General features: G+C 39.3%; 1 protein-coding gene across 1 annotated transcript in view; it reads left to right on the top strand.

Annotated features, from left to right (window-relative positions):
• Positions 1-21649, top strand: part of LOC131156621 (chaperone protein dnaJ GFA2, mitochondrial) — a 42436-nt gene extending 20787 nt beyond the window's left edge. The window contains exons 14-20 of the mRNA XM_058110449.1: positions 5274-5346; positions 10990-11081; positions 18465-18536; positions 18872-18928; positions 19054-19102; positions 20876-20942; positions 21220-21649. Of these exons, the coding sequence (XP_057966432.1) occupies positions 5274-5346; positions 10990-11081; positions 18465-18536; positions 18872-18928; positions 19054-19102; positions 20876-20942; positions 21220-21316 (507 nt within the window). The 3' untranslated portion in view covers positions 21317-21649. The remainder of the gene's footprint in view (positions 1-5273; positions 5347-10989; positions 11082-18464; positions 18537-18871; positions 18929-19053; positions 19103-20875; positions 20943-21219) is intronic.
• The last annotated feature ends 882 nt before the right edge of the window (positions 21650-22531 follow it).

Here is a 22531-nt window from a genome sequence, read left to right as displayed (position 1 = left end):
CAAGGCCAAGAAAGTATTGCAGGGGACCAAGATCTTTCATGTGAAAAGAGCCCTTGAGATGCTGTTGTAATTGCTTAATTCACGCAGTATCAGAGCCAGTAATTACAATGTTATCAACATATACCAGAAGCAATACAATTCCTCCAAAAGTCTTGCAAAGAAAAAAGAGGAATCAAACTGGCTCTGAGTAAACTGAAAATCAAGTAGAGTAGAGCGAAATTTATGAAACCATGCATGCGGAGCTTGTTTCAGTCCATACAGGGATCAGCGTAGCCGACAAACCGCTAAGGAAAGTGTAGCAAACATGCCGGGAGGTGGAGACATATAGATTTCTTCCTTCAAATCCCCATGTAGAAAAGCATTCTTTACATCCATCTATCAGAGAGACCACCCCTGCGATGTAACAAGTGCCAAGAGAGCCAACACAGTAGTCATTTTGGCAACACGTGCAAAGGTCTTTTCATAATCAATACCATACCCTTGTCGGTTCCCAAGAGCCACAAGACCAGCCTTATATCTGTCCAGTGACCCATTAGATCAAAACTTGACTGAATACACCCATTTACAACCAATAGGTTTGACACCATAGGGTACAAGTCACAAGGTCTCAAGTGTGATTATCTTGAAGAGCTTAGATTTCTTCTTGCATGGCTTGTTGCCAACATGCTTGTGTGTCTGCTTGGGTATATGAGTGAGGAACAAAAATAGTGTCGAGAGTGGTAGTAAGTGAGGTATGAGGAAAACCATACCTATCCGATGGGTGTGTAACCTGAGTGGAGCGCCGAGGAACCACATAATCAGATGACGGATCAATGTTCGGAAGGGGCGTTGAAGGAGGAGGAGGACGTCGATGATATACCACAACTAGTTTAAATCGCTCAATAGAAGGAGACACATCACCAAAAGCAGGAAGAAGAGTAATAGGAGTATTAGAAATAACTTGAGACCAAAAGAAATATTGATTTTTGAAGAAAATCACATTTTGGGAAATTTGTAATTTATTTGCATGAGCGTCATAACAAACAAATCCTTTATGAGTAGAACTATATCCCATAAAGGCACACATGACATACTGGGCAGCAAGTTTGTGACACTCCATAGGTGGAAGATGAACAAAACAAGCACACCTAAAAGTATGAAGTGTTTGATACTCGGGAGATATGCCAAATAATTGAAATAGGGAGAATCATAATTTAGAGTGGCAGTAGGCAAATAATTGATCAAATGGACAATAGTAGATAAAGCTTCTACCCAGAAGTTAGAAGGTACAGAAGAATCAATCAACAAAGTACGAACGACATCTTAGAGATGATGATTCTTACGCTCAGCGACTCCATTTTGTTGAGTGGTATAAGGACAAGAACGCTGAGAAATGATCCCATTTTGCTGAAGAAAATTCTGAAAAGGATGAGATATGTACCCCCCCCCCCCCCTGGCGGAGTCAAAGCGTAAAATTTTGATAGTATTGATCTGTCTCGACGAACGCAACAAATTTTTGAGAGATAGAAAACACGTAAGCTTTAGAGCGGAGAAACTATATCCAAGTGAAATGTCTATAATCATCAATAAACACTACAAAATAACGAAATTGGCCATGAGAAATAATAGGACTCACACCTCAAACATCAGTATGCACAATCTCAAAGCAATTAGAAGCACGACTACCATGTGCAGGGAAAGGTAAAGTTTTACTTTTACAAAAAACGACAAGTAGCACAGTCATAAGATACAAGACAAACGTCCCACTTTAGGCCCCTTCTCGAGCATTGTCCCCAACACCTGATCCTACACAAGACAACCACAACGAGAAAAATAAACATCATAGTTATTATCTACCAATTGTCCAACAGAAAGCAAATTGGTGGACAATCAAGGAGAGACAAAAACATCGCGAAATGAAGAGCCCAAATTACCAATAGCAGTAATTGAAAGAGTACTGCCATCAGCAATCTGAATATTTTGTGTGCCTTTATACTTACGAACATCATGGAGACCCGTCATATTACCCGTCATGATTAGAAGTGCCTGAATCAACAATCCAAGAAGTTGACTTAGTAGCCGTACCATGCAAGCCTAAGGCCGTAAAAGCAGACACAATCATTTGTTGGACCATTGCTGGTGTGAGAACAAACGAATTAAAGCTTACAGTGGGTGGCGCAGAAGAAGAAGAAGAGGACCGAACAGCAGCCTGAAAAGCGTGGGATTGGCGATGTTGAGGCCGCACTCGACAGTCTTTGATGAAATGGCCGACTTTCTTGCAGTAGTTACAAACTTTCTTAAGACAATTACGAGCATTATGACCAAACTCCTTGCAACTGTAACATTGCAACTTGTTCCTCCCTCTCCCTTGTGCTGCATATGCTATATTCACAGCCTCAGAAAATACCTTCTTAGAAGTCATACCCATGTGAGTGGATAACCGCTGTTCTTCGTACAACAAATCTCCCAAAAAAATCCAAAGAAGGAGCTGGATTATGGTTCAATAAATTGGCGCGAATGGGTTCAAATTCAGGTCAAAGTTTCATAAAAAACTGATCGCGTTGACTCTCAGCATGAACTGCTTGAAGAGCTGCGAATGCCGCAGGGGAGCCTTAGCATGACAATCATGGTTTTAAATAAAGGCTGTGACCGTTACATAACGGTTTTTTGGGTTGCCGATGCCGTTACACACCGCAAAATTGGTGTGAAGAAAAATCACGGCCGTAGCAGCCGTTACGGACCACGGCCATTACGTAAAGGCGACTATGGCCGTTATGTAACCGCTACAAGACTGTTACACCAAAAAAATTATTTTATTTTTTACTTTTTCTTCTCACTTTTTCCCTCTCATAAATCATTCTCAATATATCATGTGGCGAGAGGGGGAAAAGATTATAATGAGGATGACAATGATACAAAGTTTACTATTTCTTTAAATACTCACAATAGATGCATTAATTAACAATTTGAAAAATACTAATTAGGAAAATATTTTATTTTGATAATATTAGTAATGCGATATTTATGTTCTATATTTTTCAACTTCAACCATCTTTCTTTTCTAGTTATTTTATATTTGTATTATTTGTATGTCTTATGTGTCTCATAGATTAATGGAGTGTATAATGTATTTTGTTCTTTTAATTAATTTAGCGCACATAAAAATTTATTACAGAGAAGAACAATGGAAAGTATAATGTGCACACACACATGTAATTTTTCTATCAATGGTGGTTTAAAACAAATGTAAACTTGTTGCTCTTACCAAAGAACTTAGTTACTCTAACTAAATGATCCAAAATACACAAACTATTTCTAAGAAGAGCTAAAAGCTTAAAACATGCAAATACGCTAATATGCACAAGGTTGTGCATGCTTCAAAAAAATTCACGGCCGTTACACCCGCTTCCCGTTATGTAACATCCGCTACTCCCGCTTCCCGTTACACCCGTTACCGTTACGTTATGCTACCCGCAGCTGCGATTTAAAACCATGATGACAATTGCAGAATATTCGCTCCAAAGATGAATAAAATCAGAATAAAATTGTTCAATAGGTAAGTTACCTTGATTGTAATTACTAATTTCCAACTCTAATTGGAACTTCCGAGCTTTGTGATCTTGGTGGTAAATATGGTGGAGATAATCTCACATAGCTTGAGCCATAGTAAAACAGTGAAGATTGGTCACAAGGTGAGACTTAATTGTCCCCAACATTCAAGCGATTACCTTAGCATCCTTGACCTCCCATTGTGCAAATTCCTTTCCATCAATGGGAACTTGAGCAGAACTATCAATATGATTTGATGATTTCAAGAACATTTTAAATTGAAATTCCCACGTAGGGAAATTCTTTCCATTAAATCGAACAATAGTCTTTTCAATAGACATGATGAAAGGCACAAAAGAAAAAATAAGTCCAAGCAGTCAACCAAATAAACAGCGAGCCTGCCCTGTGTATGAAAAATGACACAGCAGAGGAAGAAACACAGCACCTTCTTCGATCACACCAAGAGGAGTCGAAGCTGCTGACCACTACAGAAACTTCTGACAGCCACAAAGAGGCCCAGTGACCACGATAAAATAAAAACACCGTGATGAGCAGTCTGCAATCAAAGACAGCGTGCACAACTAAAAAACAAAAAACTCCGGCAGCCCCCAACAAAACTCAAAAAACCACCAACGTGGACACCACAGAGAAGAACGACTCCCACGAAAAGCAAGACGGAACTTGCTGAAACCGAGAACAATGAATTCAGAAGAGGGGTTCTGATACCATGTCAATTTTGGTCTGAATGCCTTTTCCATAGGGTTAGCTTTCATTATATAAAAGAGATTTACATAGTTGCTGCCATATTTTCAGGCAGGTTTTCAGCACCTAAATGCTGGCAGGTTTTCAGGAACATGCTGCCAGCACCTAAATGCTGCCAGGTTTTCAGGAATATGCTGCCAGATTTGTAGCATTATTTACAACTGATATATACAATATAAATATAAATTAAAATAGTTTAACTAAGCTATTTACATCCTAAATTATCTCTGTTAACAAATGAGACTACAAAAGTTGGTTCCCAGCCAATGAAAGAGGCAATGCTTTATTCTGAAATTTCATCATGGAAATTTCTATACTGTTCCTATGTTATATAATGTTTGTTGGAATGACACAACTTTTGCATGGTCATTTGCTTAGAATAGCACTACTATTTTCTGGGTCAGCCATTATGCCCCTATACAACAACTATATGGTTTCCATATTATTCCATTCTGCATACCAAGCATGACCATAGAGCAATATATATTTAGTGAAATTGAAGACATGCAATGGCCTAGTAGTAACAAAGGTTCATCCACCTAATTTGAGTAGCATTCAAACCTTGCTGTTCTTTTTCCCACTTACCTATGAAAAAATGTATTTAAGTGGTGATTTCCTGTCTAAGTTATTTTTGATTAAGTATAGTGGTCATTGAGGTGGAAAAGTTATAATCTTATATCGTATTCATTTGATCTCCAATTCAATTTATTTGTTTGTTTAATAAAATTTTTCAATTTATTATGGCAAGACTTGGGCAAGGTTTGCTATATGCGTTTTGCATTGGTCCCCAACAAAAGCTCACCCATATATTGGGATGGGGCCCCACATTTGAGTCCTGTTCCAGTCCCAATGGTATGATTTTGTTGGTGATGAGCGTAAAATGCACATGGAAAATTTGATCATAATTTATAAGCATGAAGTGTGCATAGTTTTTCATGAAATTTGTATATTTTGATTTACTAATATGTTTAGTTCTCCTATAGACCTTCTGCAAGTCATGCAATGGACGACGTGTAATGAAAGGATTGAAGTCGGTCAAGTTGGATATTATGCCAGGTATTCTATGAATTCTAATGTGTCTTCAATATTGTGCTGCAAAAAGATAATGTTGTTATTGGATTGCTCTGGTGGTGTCCTCATACCCATGCAGATTTTTTGTGTGTGACTTTTGAAAATCTACATGTTTGGTAGCTTTCCTTGTTCCCTTGAGGTCCGGTTTTTATCAGCACACATCCTTGCCATAGTTTTCAAGTCCTTTTAAGATTTGGCATGTCAGAAGAATTTTTCCCAGTTTGCTTGTGAAAAAGAGGGAAAGTAATATTAAGAGAGAGGGAAAGGATTTTATTGAGATTAGTAACACTAAGGATCTTGTATGGCTTGCTATAAAGAAAAAGAGACTTATGTTAAATGATACCTGTGTTTAACAGGTAAACTTGACATTTTTCAAGCTTTCATGATGCTTTTGTTTTTTGGGTTAATTGACACTTGTTTGAACCCGATATTCTTCAAGTACTTGAAAAGCTTCTTCTTTGTGAAGAAATTTGTTTCAAATGCTTAGGGAAAAATGAAATGTTACATATTTGGGCTAAACTACTCAACTGGGTTTATGTTCATGTCCATGTCAACTGGTACATTAAGTAGTTTGATGTCATTGAAAGCAAAACTATGTTGAGAGTGCTTCTAATATCTAGAACTATTGCCTTGAGACAAGAAAGATTGCTTCTGCTTTTGCTTGCTTTATTTTGAAGATGTCATGATGTCTCTTATTAAAGGAATGTGGTCAGTCATTCATGGTGATGCCTTCCCTTGGCCTTCTATTTTAAGTGTCCTCAACATTTAATGGCTCTCATTGGTTTACTACTCTTGTGCAGTGTCACGGGCTAAGCTTGTTCAGGGCATTATGCTTGCCTATGACCGCTTATCTCGTGTGTTTGGGATGGGTTTCCATCATGTAAATACTAGTGTAGGGTTATTTTCTAGTATTTCTTTCATTGTAAGCCAAATAAGGCAGTATGACTCCTCGGTCACTTTGATGTTTCCTAGTGCTAGAGTGAGAATGGCCTAGAAAGCTCTTTAGGGGAGGGTGAGTGTTCATCAATCATTGTAAAACTCACTAGCCATTGTCAACGTGCTTAGCCTACTTGCCTCCCTCGCTAAGTACAACATGTCAACGGAGGATTTGTTAATGAATTACGTTTGCTTCGATATTTACTGCTTGGTTGCCACGGCTTTCATGAATTGATTATAATTTCCGCTGCTATCTGATTGAATGTTAATGAAAGTGTTCCGTGGATGAATGTTGGTAAACAAAAGGCTGGCTAGTTAAGCAAGAGTGCTTTAGCTAGCGCCGCACGGCCCTTCACAACGGTGTGAAAAAGGCGGACCGTGACATTTGGTATCAGAGCCCAAGTCGGTGACACTTGGTGAGAGCCCAAGGTTGAGTTGCTACGTGAATTCGTTTGCCTTCGTTGTTGGGTTTGGAAAGCTTTGGTAAGTGACCATGGCACCAAACAATGCTGAGAGGATCAGCGTGCTGGAAGCACAGGTTGAAGAGTCAACCAACACTATGGCCGCGGAGGTGGCCCAGATGAGAGAACTTGTTGATGAAGTGAGGGGATCACAAAAACATCAAGCAGGTTTGATTGGCGACATGTCAGAGGACTTTCGCCACACGGTGGAAACTTTGCAAGCCCGGATGGCAGATCTGGATGCAAAGGTAAATGTGATGGTTCTTGCTATGGGGAACTCCAACACTCCGGGAGTTAGCAAAACCAAGGTGCCAGAACCCAGGACGTATGGGGGTGCCCGAGATGCCAAGGAGTTAGAGAACTTCTTGTTTGATGTGGAGCAGTACTTTCGAGTTGTGAGGATGGCCTCAGAACAGGCAAAGGTGGATACTGCGACCATGTACTTGGTTGGTGATGCCAAACTGTGGTGGCGTACCAAGTACAGAGAAATTGAAAATGGAAACTGTGTGATTGATAGTTGGGCAGACTTGAGGAGAGAGCTCAAGGCCCAATTCTTTCCTGAAAATGTTGAGTATAATGCAAGGAGAAAACTGAGAGATCTCAAGCATACGGGTTCAATCAGTGACTATGTGAAACAATTTTCTGCTTTAATGTTGGATATTCGGGATATGTCGGAGAAGGACAAGTTGTTCTATTTTCTAGAGGGGATGAAACCGTGGGCAAGAACTGAACTTCATAGACAAAGGGTTCAAGACTTGTCAACTGCACAAGCGGCTGCAGAACGCTTGACAGACTACGCTGGTGATGAGACCACTTCGTCCAAACGGTTTGGCGGAGAGGGAAACGGTGGAAAGTCTTTCAAGAATGGCAAACCCAAGAGTGGGGGAGCCGACCCTAATTCATCAACCTCACAGGAAGCTTCGTCGTCTCGAGGGTTCAACACACCCAATGGAAAGGGGAAGAGTAAAATTGAGTGTTTCTTGTGTCGAGGTCCTCATAGAGTTTTTGAGTGCCCTCACAAAGCATCACTTAATGCCTTACAGGCTTCCATTGTAGAACAGGCAGTGGAAGACGATGGGGAAGAGGATGAAGCCCCGAGGGTGGGTTCAGTGCGGTTAGTGAACGCATTGGAAAAGCAGGCCAAAATACCGAAAGTTACACGAGCAAAAGGGTTAATGTTTGTGGACTTGAGGATAAATGGGAAGAGTACTCGCGCTATGGTGGATACGGGGGCTACTCATAATTTTGTTTCGCAGTTGGAAGCAGGAAGACTCAACTTATCCTTAGAGAAGGATACAGGACGCGTGAAAGCAGTTAACTCTGTAGCCCAGCCTACTCTGGGAGTAGCCAAGCAAGTGGTGATAAAGCTTGGACAGTGGGAAGGTCATGCGAATTTCACAGTGGTGCCATTGGATGACTATCCAGTCATTCTAGGAACGGAGTTCCTAATGGGGACGAGGGCAGTGCTGATGCCTTCGGCTGGTTCCCTGTGTCTGATGGGAGATCACTCGTGCATGGTGCAAGTCGTTGCAACGAAAGGAGACGAAGGGAAGTCCCTTTCAGCCATACAACTCAATGAAGGATTGGGTCAGGGTGAGCAGACACGTCTAGCCACGGTGGTGGTAGACAAAGAAGTAGGCCAAGTGCTGGAGCCTACGACCATCCAAGCGGTGTTGGATGAGGATAAGGAGGTGTTGCCGGATAAGCTGCCTCAAAATTTGCCTTCACGACGGACTGTGGAGCAAGAGATCAAGTTGTTATCAGGAGTGAAACCACCTGCTAAAAGGCCATGTTGGATTGCGCCTAGAGAGATAGTAGAGTTGGGGAAACAGCTTGATGAAGTGGAAGCGGGATGTGTTCGCCCTTCCAAAACACCGTTGGGAGCATCGGTGTCGTTTCAGAGGAAACATGAAGAGCATCTACGGAAGGTGTTCGACAGGCTGAAGGGAAACAGTCTGAATTTGAAGAAGGAGAATTTCTCTTTCGCTCGGCGGAGCAACAAATTCCTTGGTCAAGTCGTTGAACAAGGTCGTATCCGGAGGGGTATGGAGAAGGTAAGGATGGTTCAAGAACGGAAGATCCCCACGACAGTGAAGGAGTTGCGTTCCTTTCTTGGCCTTACTGGATGCTGCAGGAAGTTCGTTAAGGGGTATTCGCGGAGAATGACTCCAATGACAGGACTACTGGGAAGGTATTATTGGCCGCACACGCGGGATGATGTGGTTGATTATACCAAAACTTGTCTCACTTGCCAACAAGACAAGGGGGAGCGGAAGAAGTATGGTACTTTCATGGCCGCACCAAAGTACTGTTCGGCAGAGGGGACGACACAATTGTTCCTTGTGACTATTGTGAAACTTTGGGGTTTTCCCCAAGTTATTATTTGTGACCAAGATTTAATGTTCACTGACAACTTCTTAACAGAGTTTTTCAGGATATTCAGGTCACACCTTGACATCTCTTCGAGTTATCATCGACAGACAGACGAACAGATGAAGAGATTCAGAGAGCTACTAGATGAGTACTTGCGCCATTGTGTCAATGACAACCGGAAGAATGGCGTGCAACTACTTGATGTGGCTCCATTCTGTGGCAACGCCCAAAGGCGCTCAACAACCAAAAAGAGCCCTTTTGAGCTTGTTATAGACCAGCTGCCGCTGTTACCTCACACAGTGGGCGAGCCGTACAGACGAAAGAGTCCTAAGGCATACATCTTCACCAGTGAAGGGAGACAGAATGCAGACTTTGCCCAAGCCTATCTGGATAAAGCTTCTAAGCAGATGAAGAAGTGGGCAGATCAGCAGAGAAAACCGCAATTTCATGTCAATTGCCTCAAGCCATTCAACGCCAACACCAACGACCTGAGCAGAAGTCAGTCAAACAGCGTAGAGTTGAAGACAGTGCAACCTGACAGACATGATGTTGAAGAGATCCTTGCAGGCAGAAAGTTCATATCCTCAAGGAAGAAGCGGCAGAAGTTCCTAGTGAAGTGGAAGCGCCTTGATGACAAAGAAATCAGCTGGATTTCTACGGAAGATTTGAAGCCATTCGTGGACAAAGTTGAAGTGTACCTATCGCCAAAAGTCTACGAGGCCGTCGACGGCATAAGTGGGGGAGAATGTCACGGGCTAAGCTTGTTCAGGGCATTATGCTTGCCTATGACCGCTTATCTCGTGTGTTTGGGATGGGTTTCCATCATGTAAGTACTAGTGTAGGGTTATTTTCTAGTATTTCTTTCATTGTAAGCCAAATAAGGCAGTATGACTCCTCGGTCACTTTGATGTTTCCTAGTGCTAGAGTGAGAATGGCCTAGAAAGCTCTTTAGGGGAGGGTGAGTGTTCATCAATCATTGTAAAACTCACTAGCAATTGTCAACGTGCTTAGCCTACTTGCCTCCCTCGCTAAGTACAACATGTCAACGGAGGATTTGTTAATGAATTACGTTTGCTTCGATATTTACTGCTTGGTTGCCACGGCTTTCATGAATTGATTATAATTTCCGCTGCTATCTGATTGAATGTTAATGAAAGTGTTCCGTGGATGAATGTTGGTAAACAAAAGGCTGGCTAGTTAAGCAAGAGTGCTTTAGCTAGCGCCGCACGGCCCTTCACAACGGTGTGAAAAAGGCGGACCGTGACATGCAGCATTGCTACATCCTTTTTGCCTTTCTTTCATGTTAATTGACTTACTAGCATAAAGAGGTCGTCTTTTTCCCCTAGTAATGGAGATCAACCTTGCTGGGTTTTTATACTCAACTGATTGTTTTCTTTTTCTGTTCTGATTGGGGGTGTTCACAGGTTAGATCAGGTTGTAATTCCTCGCTGAAAATTGACTTTGTCAGTTATTGAAATGCTAAACTGCCCAAGCCACCTTTCCCTTCAAAACGGTTTGGGCTGTGTAGTGTGGAACCCTACTTGGTCACTGTTTGTATTTCAAAAACAGACCGTACCCCCCCATTTAAGATAATCAAGCCGGTTGGGGATGGATGGGATAGGTTGGGTGGGTTAGTCCTACTGCTTGGTGTACTTGAATGATCTGTTCAGCATTTTGTATTGATCGTCTTCAGATTTTTAGCTCGTGTTGCTTTCCAGGCCAATGTTTAGTCAAAAGGATCGTGAAAAGAACCAGTGAAATATTAATTGCTGTTATTGTTTTCTTGACAAATCAATTGCTACTGTTTCCTTATCCTGTGTCTATTTCTTGCTTTATCTGAATTTGTGTGTATCTGCAGGAGTGGATACTGAAGAAACTATAAAGATGCACCGGACTGGTGGAGCAGATCCTGAGGGCGATCAACCTGGTGATCTATATGTTACTATTAAGGTAACCTCGGTCAAGTTCCATCATTGCCAATGTTTTAAAAGTTGAAGGTGTAAGACAAGGCCTTTTACCCCCAACAGGGAGGGGCATAAGCTTCAAGGTGTTGAGTCATAAGACTTTTAGGAATGCATTTTTAATTTAAAAATTAAATAATTTTATGGAATGGGAAAATAATTTAAAAATTAGAATATTACAAATACAATAGTTCAAAAATAATACATAATTATCAAATCACATCTAGGCCATTTTTATCCGAGAAACTCAAATGAAACATGCCAAAACATAAGCATAAGCTCTATTATGTCAGTTTTGTCATTCATTTTTTTTTTGGCCTTGGGGGGGGGGGGGGGTGGGGATGGTGAGGACAATTGCTTGTCCGTTGGATGGAGAGCCGTGAGCACTAACCTACTAAGTAGCTCTCTTCAAATTGGAGGGAAAAAAAAAATAAAACAGCTCATGGAGAAGCAAGCCTTTGTGCAGAGAGTTCTAGATTTCCAATCCAAGAGAGAGACTATTGAGACGAGAGAGAGAGAGAGGTAGAGAGAGATTCTCAAAGAGAGGATTGTCATATTTTTTATCATCCTAAGTAAGGCAACAACCCAGTCATCTTCTCGAAGGAGTAGTTGATTGAGGGTGTCCATTGTGGGGGAGAAGGTTCATCATTGGGGCAAGGTTGCCCGTGCCCTAAAAGTTGCATGAATGAACAACAGATCAGGGTCTTTCGAGCCCTAATGATTTCTTTCCATATTTTTTATACCTATTTTAAAAAATAGGTATAGACATTAGACGCCCCACTATGGGTATGCCTTTGGGTTTGAAACATGAAAGGTGCCCCTTTTGGGTGGTAGTGGCAATCAATTGTGTTTGCTTTTTAGGATTTGCATTTCACTGTGGGGTGTTTCAGGTCACGTTTTTAAGTTTTTTTAAAACTTTGATCATTGAACAGATTCCAATTGATACTCTGGGTAAAATTTATTTCAGTTTTTTAAATTATTATTTTTATATACTATTAATACTCTTTGCCAAAGGGAGAAGTCTAATAACGGAGTTGGTTGTGTTTAGATGGGGGAAAATAGTTAAGTTATGAAAATTAACAGATGGCACGTTAGGGGTGTAGGGGATTTTAGGAGAAGGGGTTTGATTAGCACAGTATTAATTAGCCATTTTCTTGATATTGTGTTTATCCAGAAAACTAAGCTTGAGAGCATTATTTTGGGTGTGGGGGTGTTGTGAGGAGCATTTGGGAGGGTAGATGTAAGGATTAGGAGTTTATTCCTCTCATGGATTTTTGTCTGGGGAATTCTTATCGTGTGGGATACTCGTTTAAATTAGAGTTGATAGACTTGAGAGGTTCTTTGGTTTTGGTGGATGTGAAAGGCAAGGGTCATTGGTGGGTTTCTTTCGTTCATGGGCCTTCTAGGCCTACTGTCAAGTCTACATTTTGGGATGGCTTATGTGCTGTTTTTGGTTTCTATTCCCCTAAGTGGATCGTAGACTTGTAGTTGGTGATTTCAATGTCATTAGGTTTTTTGAGGAGAAAAAGAGGGGTGGGAGGACTACTTCGTGCTACAGAATTTGGATAGGTTCATTAGAGATTGTAGCTTGAGAGACCTCCTGATGGATAATTCAAATGAAATGACATATATACCCCCAAAATTAGGCGAAATTACAGACACCCCTAAAATACACAAATATTACAAGCAAGCCCGCAAATACACATAATTTTATAGTAGTTAATACTAAAATAGAACTAATTAATTACACACAACAATCCTTGTCCTATTGTTATCCATTAATCTCAAACAAGGGTCAACTTGGGTTTGGCTTCTTATCCTACATCATAGGGTTAGTTGGAACTTGATGGACAGGTTACTTTTTAAAATGGGGTTTGGGAGAGTTGGCATTCTCGGAGGAATGGTTGCATGTCCAATGTATTCTAGGTTAAGACAATTCTTTTCTGAATATATTGAGTCAGCTTCGACCGGGTTTCTGGGCTTAATGGTGGTGCTGCTATTAATCTGAGTGCTAGTACGGTTAGGGAGTTGGCCTCGTTACCGAATTCTAGTATTCCGTAATGGTCCTTGTCTTATTAAAGGGTCCCTTTGGGTGGTAATCCTAGGATAGCGGGCTTACGGTATCTAGTTTTAGAGAGGGTGTCTAAGCGTTCGGTGGAAAGGCACATCATTCTCTAGGGGGTTGCGTTACTCTAATTCAGGCCTACCTTGCTGTATCTGTTTATATTATTTATCTATTTATAATATTCTTGCATAGTTGTTAGAATCTTGCAATCCGCGATTCAATCTTTATGACTCATCGATTCCACATCAAAATAGATTCGAATCTTACTAGCAAATCTAGAAACAATTGAATTGTTGCCGAATCTATCAATCTGCCTCCTGAATCTGGTGAATTGATCGAAATCCATAGATTCCTTGCCAAGAGTTTTGTGCTAAATAAAAAGGATAAAATAGAATTTAGCTCTTTACAAGAACATTTTACACTATTGGACGAGTATTGGGTTCTACCACTGAGAAGGGGCAAAACACTCATTGTCTAAGGTGGTACTCATGTGTCATTGTGTTGTTAGGGCAAACGACGCTTACGCGGGATCTCGCTGCCTAAAGGAGAATTTGGTGTCTTTCTGGTCAGTAATGGAAGCAATTGTTGCTACCGTCGTAAAATAAGAGCTCTTGGCTCTGCCCATTCACAAGGGTTGGATATTCCTCAATGTCCTGGCTATTCACAAAACATGAGAAAGACACGATTAGCTGCTTTTAGTCTTTCAAGAAACAAATGTGATTGAATAAATCCTCCTCTATCTGTTGTGGGTCAAGGGCTCCTTCTTCTGTCTTTCCCTACTTGAATGCCGCTGTACATAGACCATAGATATTTGGAATTAATCATTTATCACTTGGAAAAGGAACATGATTTATTATAATTACAACACATATAAACGCAAATTATTTGATATAGTTCATGGTCTATTAGAAGTAGAAGGCGCTCCAGTGGGATCCTCACGGACAAAAAAAGATTACTGTCAATTTGAATTGATAGAGAAATTCATAGACCTAGGTGGGATAGGAGAATTGATAAAGGGAATAGAGATGATGATAGAGATTCAAAGTTGGTTTTTTTTTTAGTAGTTTATTCAATCATTTCATTTTTTAGGTTAATTATTTTTTTAATTTATTTTGAGAAAGAATATGCTTGAAGTGTATATATATATATATATATATATATATATATAAGTAAAGGAAACTTTATTGAAGAGGCTGGGGGATGCCAATCCATGGTACAGTAAATCAAGCACCCTAAAGGGTGTCACACAAATCAAAGATTACATCATAATCATTAACAACAGTCCTACAATGCCAGCTATTGACTGCAGTAAACCAGTGTTCTTTGCTGTTCTGATTGCGGAGATTGAATTTCTGAACACTCGCCTGTTGCTCTCTTTCTAAATGCATCATGAAATTGCAAGGGGGAATGATGGACATAGCCTTTCTCTTCTCCTTTGTTGCCTGAATCCCTTCGCAGGCCTAGAGTACCCCTCCCACAGAGCTAGTGATAATCTACCTTTGTCCTATCAGAGTCGGTGCCTATAGAAGGATCTAACAGTGAAGGTCCCTTTGTCATCTAAAGCCCAAAGAGGAACATCAGTGCTATTATGGTATTGGAAGCTATAAAGCTGTAGAAGTATGTGAACTGGTTGAGTTCCCAATCTTCCACATTTCTAAGGAAGGGGATGTTCCAAAAGAGCACCTGACCTGAGGTTTGAAGGTGTTGACTAAGGCAGGCATCTTTATCACATGCTAAGTTATAGATGTCTGGAAAAAAGACACTAAGAGCTTCTTGATCGTGCCATGAGTCATGCCAAAAATAAATGTTGTCCCCCCTCCCCACTTGAAATCTGATACAAGACGTGAAATCATTCCAGCCTTTCCTAATTAAATTCCATGCCCCTAAACTAATGTGGTCCTTTGTTAGCTTGGGAGATCCAATCATTATGTTCAAGCCCATATTTCACAACAATGATTCCCTTCTGAAGGTGGTCCTTCTCAAACATGGATCTCCACAAGCATTTCCCTGATAGGGCCTTTTATTGATAGTGTGAGCCTCCTAAATGAAAGGTTTGTTTCACCATGCCCCATTTTGACAAGGTGAAATTTGAATTCCGCCCCGAAGCACCCCCAAAGAAACCTCCTTTCGATTCCTCATAAGTCTCTTAGCAACTGAAGTTGGTAGGGGAAGAAGAGACATGAAGTAAACAGGAAGATTTGTCAAGGTGCATTTGATGAGAGTGAGTCTGTCACCTTTTGATAAGAAATTCCTCTTCTATCCAGCCAACTTTTTTCAAAATTTTCAATGATAGGACTGCACGCTCCTTTATCTTTCACCAAGAGGTAGCCAAGGTAGTTAATAGGGAAAGTACCCATTTTGCGGTCTAGGAGACCAGCAAGGAGAGGCACATCTACATTTTCTCCTGCCGGAATGATTTCTCTTTTCCCACGGTTAACTTTCAAACCTGAAACCACCTCAAACCCTGCCAAGATACATCTCAGATTCATAATGTGGAGAGGGTCATCCTCGCAAAAAAGGATAGTGTCATCAATGGAACAGGAGATTTGTGACCTCCAAGGACCTAACATGCCTGCCAACTCTATTCTTTTGAGCAGCCCTTCTCCTGTAGCTTTTATCAACACAAGGCTCAATTCCTCCACCACCATGATCAACAAAAAGGGGGATAGATGGTCCTTTGTCTCTGACCTCTAGAGGAGTGGAAGAAGTCAGCAGGGCACTCGTTGATTAACACTGAAGCTTGGTGTGCTGATGCATTAAGTGATCTAACTACACCAACGCTCCCTAAAACTGATTTTTCTGAGAGTACAAAGAAGGAAGTTCTAGTTGACGTGATCAAAAGCTTTCTCCATGTCAAGTTTGCACGCCACCCTGTTTTTCTTTTCTCTCCATTGAGTATCCTCTACCTCGTTAGCTATTAGGATTTAGGGTTGTATCCATGATTTGTCTTCCCACCACAAAGGTGTGTTGATATTGCCTAATGACTTCCGGAATCCTTTTTTAAGCCTCATAGCAAGGACTTTAGCGAGGATCTTATTGATACTTCCAAGGAAGCTAATTGGACAAAAGTCCTTAATGTTGGTTGCCCTGGGTTTCTTCAGGATCAGGGTAAGGAAAGTGGCATTGATGCTGCTTAAAAATCTACCCAATCTAAAGAATTCCTCAGAAATATTAATAAAATCCTTCTTAAGCTTGCCCCAGTTTGACTGGTAGAATGATAAGGAGAACCCATCTGGTCCTGGTGCTTTGTCTCCATTGCAATTCTCAATGGCTTGGAGGATTTCAGCTTCATTAAAGGATTTCGAAAGCCACTCTGATGGAGGGGTTGATAGATGTAAAATCGATGCTGTCCAATACAAGTCTCCAGATTTTGGATTCAGAATAAAGAGCTTTATGAAAGTTGCTGATTCTCCTTGTGATGTCCTTCTCAGCTAAGGTGTTCTCCTCGATTTCATTGTTGGAAATGGTGTTCAGTCTACGATGGGCACTCGCGGTCTGGCGGAAAAATCTGGTATTCTATTCTCCCTCCTTGAGCCGCAAGGCTCTAGATTTCTACCTTCAGGAGGTCTCTTCAAGGCTAATAGCCTTGGTCAGCTTTTTCAGTTGTTGATAAACATCAAAAGTTCTGTTTTTATTATTTTTTCTTGATTCCTTCTCTTAAACAGTGTAAAGTTTATTTTTAATTAAAATTTCTTGACTCATTCCCTTTTCATCTGTTTACGGAAAGCATACTCATGAACATAATTTTTTTACTGTCAAAATTAAAATTTATTTTACTATTTTGATGCTTGTTCATATATCAATATGTGTATGCCATTTAGAATTGATTTTGGAAATTGTAAATCTTATGATTCGATTCAATTCGATTCTTGATTCCCAAAATTGGGTTTCAATTCACAATTTGAATCTTGATTTGAACTATGGATTCTTGCGCATATTGCTGGTAAGCTGGAGAAAATTATAAGAGATTTCCTTTGGTCTAGTGTAGGTTTAAATTGGTATGTTTATATAAAAAAATAATAATACTATCCTCTTGGCTAAATGGATTTGGTGTTCCTTTTGGAGAATTCTTCTCTTTTACATAATTTTTAAAAATAAGTTTGGATTTCATGTGAATGGTTGGGGATACTAATTTGGGGCTAATGATCCTCTTTGAAGAGTCTGAGGAGGTGTCTCTCTCAGATTTATCCCCATTTAATTCCTCATTCTAAGTTTGTTTTAGGTGAGGGTTTGCGTATTCATTTTTTGGACGATATTTCGATGGGTGATGTTGCGTTGTTTATTTCTCTTCCCGCCTTTTTCACTTGAGTTCAGGGCATAATGCCGTTAACCATTTTTATTATTATTATTATTTTTGTATTGAATAGTCCTTTGCCTTCTTGGGATTTTCATTTTTTACGGGCTTCTTAATGATGGGGAGGCAGATTAGCTCTCTTCTTTGTTGTTGGCATTAGATTATTGTCTTTTCCCCTTGGGTGGGGAGAGTCACCTCTGCTACATAAAAAAATTTTGGAAGGATAAAGTCCTCCCCCCTTCCCCAGAGGCAAAGAACTTGAGGCTTTTATTTGGTTGGTTGTGTTTAATAGAGTTAACACCAATAATATGTTGCAAAGCTGGAGATCTTCGAGAGCACTTTCTCCAGATGTGCGCTTTTTTTTTTACTGTAAACAAAAAGAGCTTCTCATTTGCTTTGCAAGGTAATATGAAATTTTTTTATTTGAAGGGGAAAAAAAAACAACTTTGCTGACAGTTACATATTTTGGTCAGAAGCTATGCTTGGAAAATGGTGAGCAAGCTTTTTGGTTTGTTGGGAGGAAGTTGGGTTTGCCCAAATTTGGTGGAGAATTTGTTAGGCATCTCTTTTTGTATCTTTGGCAGGAAGAAGGATGTTGTAGTATTATGGAGATGTGCATTTTTTGCAGTGTTGTGGGGTTTATGTTGGAAAATAATATGCGTATCTTGTCTAGGAAGAAGCTAAATATTTCTTTATTATGGGATGGGATTCATTAATTAGCAGCGTTTTGAGCTCTTCTGAAATACAATTAAATTGGCTATCTTTGTTACCTTGATTGATTTTTTTACCCTTTCTTTTTCCTACTTTTTGTTTTTTCTGCATTATTTAACAGGATTTCTTATCTCCCTCTTTGTGCATTCTTTATTCTTTAATTAAATCATATTCTTTTGTTACCCCAACCTTTCCCTGCCACCCCCGTCCCCAACAAAAAAAATGGTCATTGCTATTTTCTGGTATTTAGTGTAGGGATGCGTCTTATTTATCATGCTCCATTTCTTTAATTTCCTTTGTAGGTCAGAGAAGACCCTGTTTTCCGAAGAGAAGGCTCTGACATTCATGTTGATGCTGTCTTAAGTATCACTCAGGTAATGTTTACTTTGATATCAGTTTGCTTATGAAATGCTTTGAGATGCTCTAAGGCATGATGATCTTGGAGTGTGAATACAATGTGGAGGAAGCAGAATTCGTGTAAGCTGGAGATGTATGAACAGGATGCATATTTCATTGTGCCTAGAGTTTGTGCAACTTATGTTGAGTGAGAGAAGTAATCTGATAACATCATCTATCAGGTTCACAAATAAGCAGATAGTTTACACTTATTTTCCAAGTTTAGCCACTTTAATGTTTCTTCTGTCAATCTGTCATGACTGTACCTGCCAAATTTCTTTCAATAGTGGAGTTTACTGAGTTTCTGTTGCAGGCAATTTTGGGAGGAACCATCCAAGTCCCAACTCTCACAGGAGATGTTGTCCTCAAGGTCTGTTCGTAGTATCATCTCTGTTTTCATAGTAAAACATCTATTGTAATTCTTTTTCAATTATAAAATTACTCTTTTGTAGTGTTTGCATATGTATCATTATTAGATTTGTTTCTGGTTTGTAGGTCCGTGCTGGCACACAGCCTGGTCAAAAAGTGGTTCTGAAGAAAAAGGGTGAGAAAGATATGCTTATTTTGTTATTGTCTGTGCACATTTAATTTAGTGATTCTGTTGGATTGTTGAATCTTTGTTTAAGTAGATATCACTATATTATGAATTTCATATGCAAGGGGAATCTTTAATTACCCTGTAAGGTGATTTATTCACTTTGTGTGAAGAACATGGAACTGCATAATCAGTGTGGGTGAACTTTTCACAAGATTGTTGGCCTTAGTATTTTAAAGTATGTCTTTTAATTTACATCTGATAAGAACTGTTAGAAAAATTTGACTGTTAATTGAGTGGAAAAAATGCAATAATGCTCATAGATTTGGACATTTGGCATTCGTTTATTTTGTTTGTCCTCTTCTTTAGTGTTTTAGGATTTATTCTGTTTTTTTTGGGCTTACTGTTAAACTTAATTTATTACTGAAGTGATTGATCTTCAAGTGTTCACCGTTGACTCTGTTCACACTCCCTCTATTTATTTCAGTGTTTGGTGAAGGCACCAACATGATAATTTGATTGAATCTTCCAGTTGCATATTCAAGAAATATTTAATGTTGAGTTTGTATCTGTCTTTATCTTCTTTGAGAGCTAGCATCATGATGGAAAACAAAATCCTTGTCTCATTTAGTGGTCTGAAAGCTACTTGTGCCTGATGGACAAAAGAAGGGTTTGTTAGAGAGGGATGTTGCCTAAATTGTAACCAATGAGTTTTGTCATTAAAGGTTGGATTGAGGTTTCTCTTGCAATGAACTGATTGGAGAATACCCTCTTTTGTTTATGCTGAAGCAGAAAAACGTATTTTTCATGCCATGTATAGTTAATTCTGAAATTCTAGCATTCTAGAGGGAAGGTGACTAACAGCGAGTTGCACATAACCAAGTTCGGTCACAGTCAATTTTTTGCTAAAGGCATTGACTTCTGTGAAGTACATATTTTTCAGTTTTTAGTATCAGAAGAAATCGTATGCTGGATTTGACACTTTTGTGTATAATATAGATCCTTAGAAATGAGGAATAAAGTTGCAAATTGTCAGGTTCTCTTTTTGTGCACAGACACTGACTTTATTAGAACATGCTGCTATAGTTGGGTATGTGAGAAAATGCAGTTTCAAAGTGAAAAGATTATTAAAGAAGTTGGTTTTCTAAACTGAGAGAGAGGACTCATGCTCATGGAATGTCAGGAGTTCTGCTTGTGCAGTTCACTGTTGACTATAATGACACCTATCACCTCTATGGACTAAATATTAATTAAACATGAGGTATTATAATTGTAGAAAAGTTGCCAAGATGAGAGTGTTAAGGTGGATGAGTGGTTTAACATTAAATGATAAACTAAAGAACAATCATATTTGCGGTTAGGCGTAGCTCCTATTAAAGATAAGGGAGGGACGACTTAGATGGCTTGGGCATGTGTAGCATAGGCCAAATAGTACACCATTGAGGAGTATGTTAGTTACTATAAGGGGCAGTAGAAGGGATAGAGATAAATTTGAAATAACTTGGAATGACAAGTAAGGATTTAATATCCCTGAATTTTTTGGAGGAAATTATTCATAATCTCATAAATTGGCGGAACAAGATTCATGTAGCCTACTCCACATAGTGAGACTTAATGCTTGGTTTTTTGTTGTCATTGTTGTATTATTAATGTTACAAGCTCTGTGCTTGTGTTATTCATGTAGTATCCAATGATGTGCATTATTGTAAAAACTTGAATGATGAAGTGCATTAAACTTTTTATTCACATTATTTTTATAATTGTTTCATTTTTTTTTTACAGGGATTAAGGCCAGGAGCTCCATCTCATTTGGGGATCAATATGTGCACTTTAATGTCAGCATTCCAACGTAGGTTCCTCTTGTTCCAAGATTCTGTTGCCAATGGTTTTCATGCAGTTGCAACCTAAGCTTTTACAAAAGACAGAATTTATGGCCCTTACTATGGCTTCTCATAGTTGATTCATACGTCTCATGGCATATGCTTTTTTGGGTGTGGATGCATTCCTGTCATTTTGTCAAGTAAAAGAAAGGAAATGTGAATTGTAGAATGAACTTTGCTCATCTGGTGGGAAAGCAATGTTTGATTTTGACATTTTTTTTTTTTTTTCTAAAAAAAAATTTCCAGGAGCTTGACACAAAGACAACGTCAACTTATTGAAGAGTTTTCCAAGGAAGAGCAAGGGGAGTATGATAAGAGTGCTGCTGCTGGAGCATCGAGATAAAGAGATCGACCATAGTAGCCCCCATTCAGTCATATAAATTATTGTAGTTCATGCCAAGCTTGAAGAAAAGTGAATGGACGAGTAGATGGTATTTGAGAAATGACCCACCCAACTAGTTTTGGGAGTTTTGTAGAAGAAATTTTGGGTTGCAATTTTGATTTTTTTCCCCTTTTCTTAAGAGAGGTGTGTAATATTTTCCTTCCTCAAGACTCCATTACATTTAATCATTTGAGGCCATCGTGGGTCATCTTATTATGGGTTTTAGCTTATATTGTACATATATCGATATTATTATTACATGATAATGAAACATTGCTTCTTGTTTTGGTGATTTATGAGCTCTCTTTTTGGCTCTGGCCAGCAAAGGGCTGATGGAATTTTATTTTGTTGTCAAATTCGTTTGGCCATTGGCAAAGATTTGTTTGGTTAATTTGATGCGACTCTTTAAGAATTTCAGTTGAAACAACAAAATATCTGCTTTTGTTGGGAAACTTAAATGTGGTAAAAATAAGAAAAGTCTAAATACAAGGCCTTGTCCAGCATGTCAACAATTGGATTGATAATTTTTTTCTGTTGTAATATGTTTTTTATTTTTTATTTTATAGGAAAACCTATGATATGATGTCTCCAGAGGAACGAAGGCTCCTACTACTATTATATACGAGAATGAGAATTGGCAAGCTAAAAGTTTTAAACCTGGGTTTGAATTTTCAAGCTGATCCCAAGCTTATAAGCTTCACTCGGTCAAACTCAAATATTTTTTTCTTCATAATTTAATATCCAAGAGAACACAATATCTAAATTCAAACACCAATCAGGTTATATGGACTCATTAACCATCCAATTTCATCATGTAAATTTTTATATTTTTTGGGTAAAAAGTGACCTTCCAAGTATTTGGAAGGATAAAAAAAAAGAAAAGAAAAGGAGCGAGCCCAATGACCCTCAGGCTCCTGTGCAAGTGGGTTCCACGAGGCTCCACTGATGCTGTGATGCAGGTTAGCCTCTGTGTTGATTTATTTTCCTAGCACGCTTCCGTGGGAACTACACTATCCTTCGGATAAGCCAATGAAATTGGATGAGGGCGTTTGAACATCATAGAGCTTAAATAATCCCCAAGTATTTTATAAACAAAATCATACTGGGTACTAAAATTACAGAAGGCACAAGTTTAAAGTGAGATTATTGAAACAGTGGAGAACAGGAAAGAATCAA

This window comes from Malania oleifera, chromosome 5 (genome assembly GCF_029873635.1).
Source record: "Malania oleifera isolate guangnan ecotype guangnan chromosome 5, ASM2987363v1, whole genome shotgun sequence".
NCBI classification, from domain to species: Eukaryota; Viridiplantae; Streptophyta; class Magnoliopsida; order Santalales; family Ximeniaceae; genus Malania; species Malania oleifera.
Note: the sequence above shows the minus strand (reverse complement) of the source record. Positions and strands in the feature narration are given on the sequence as shown.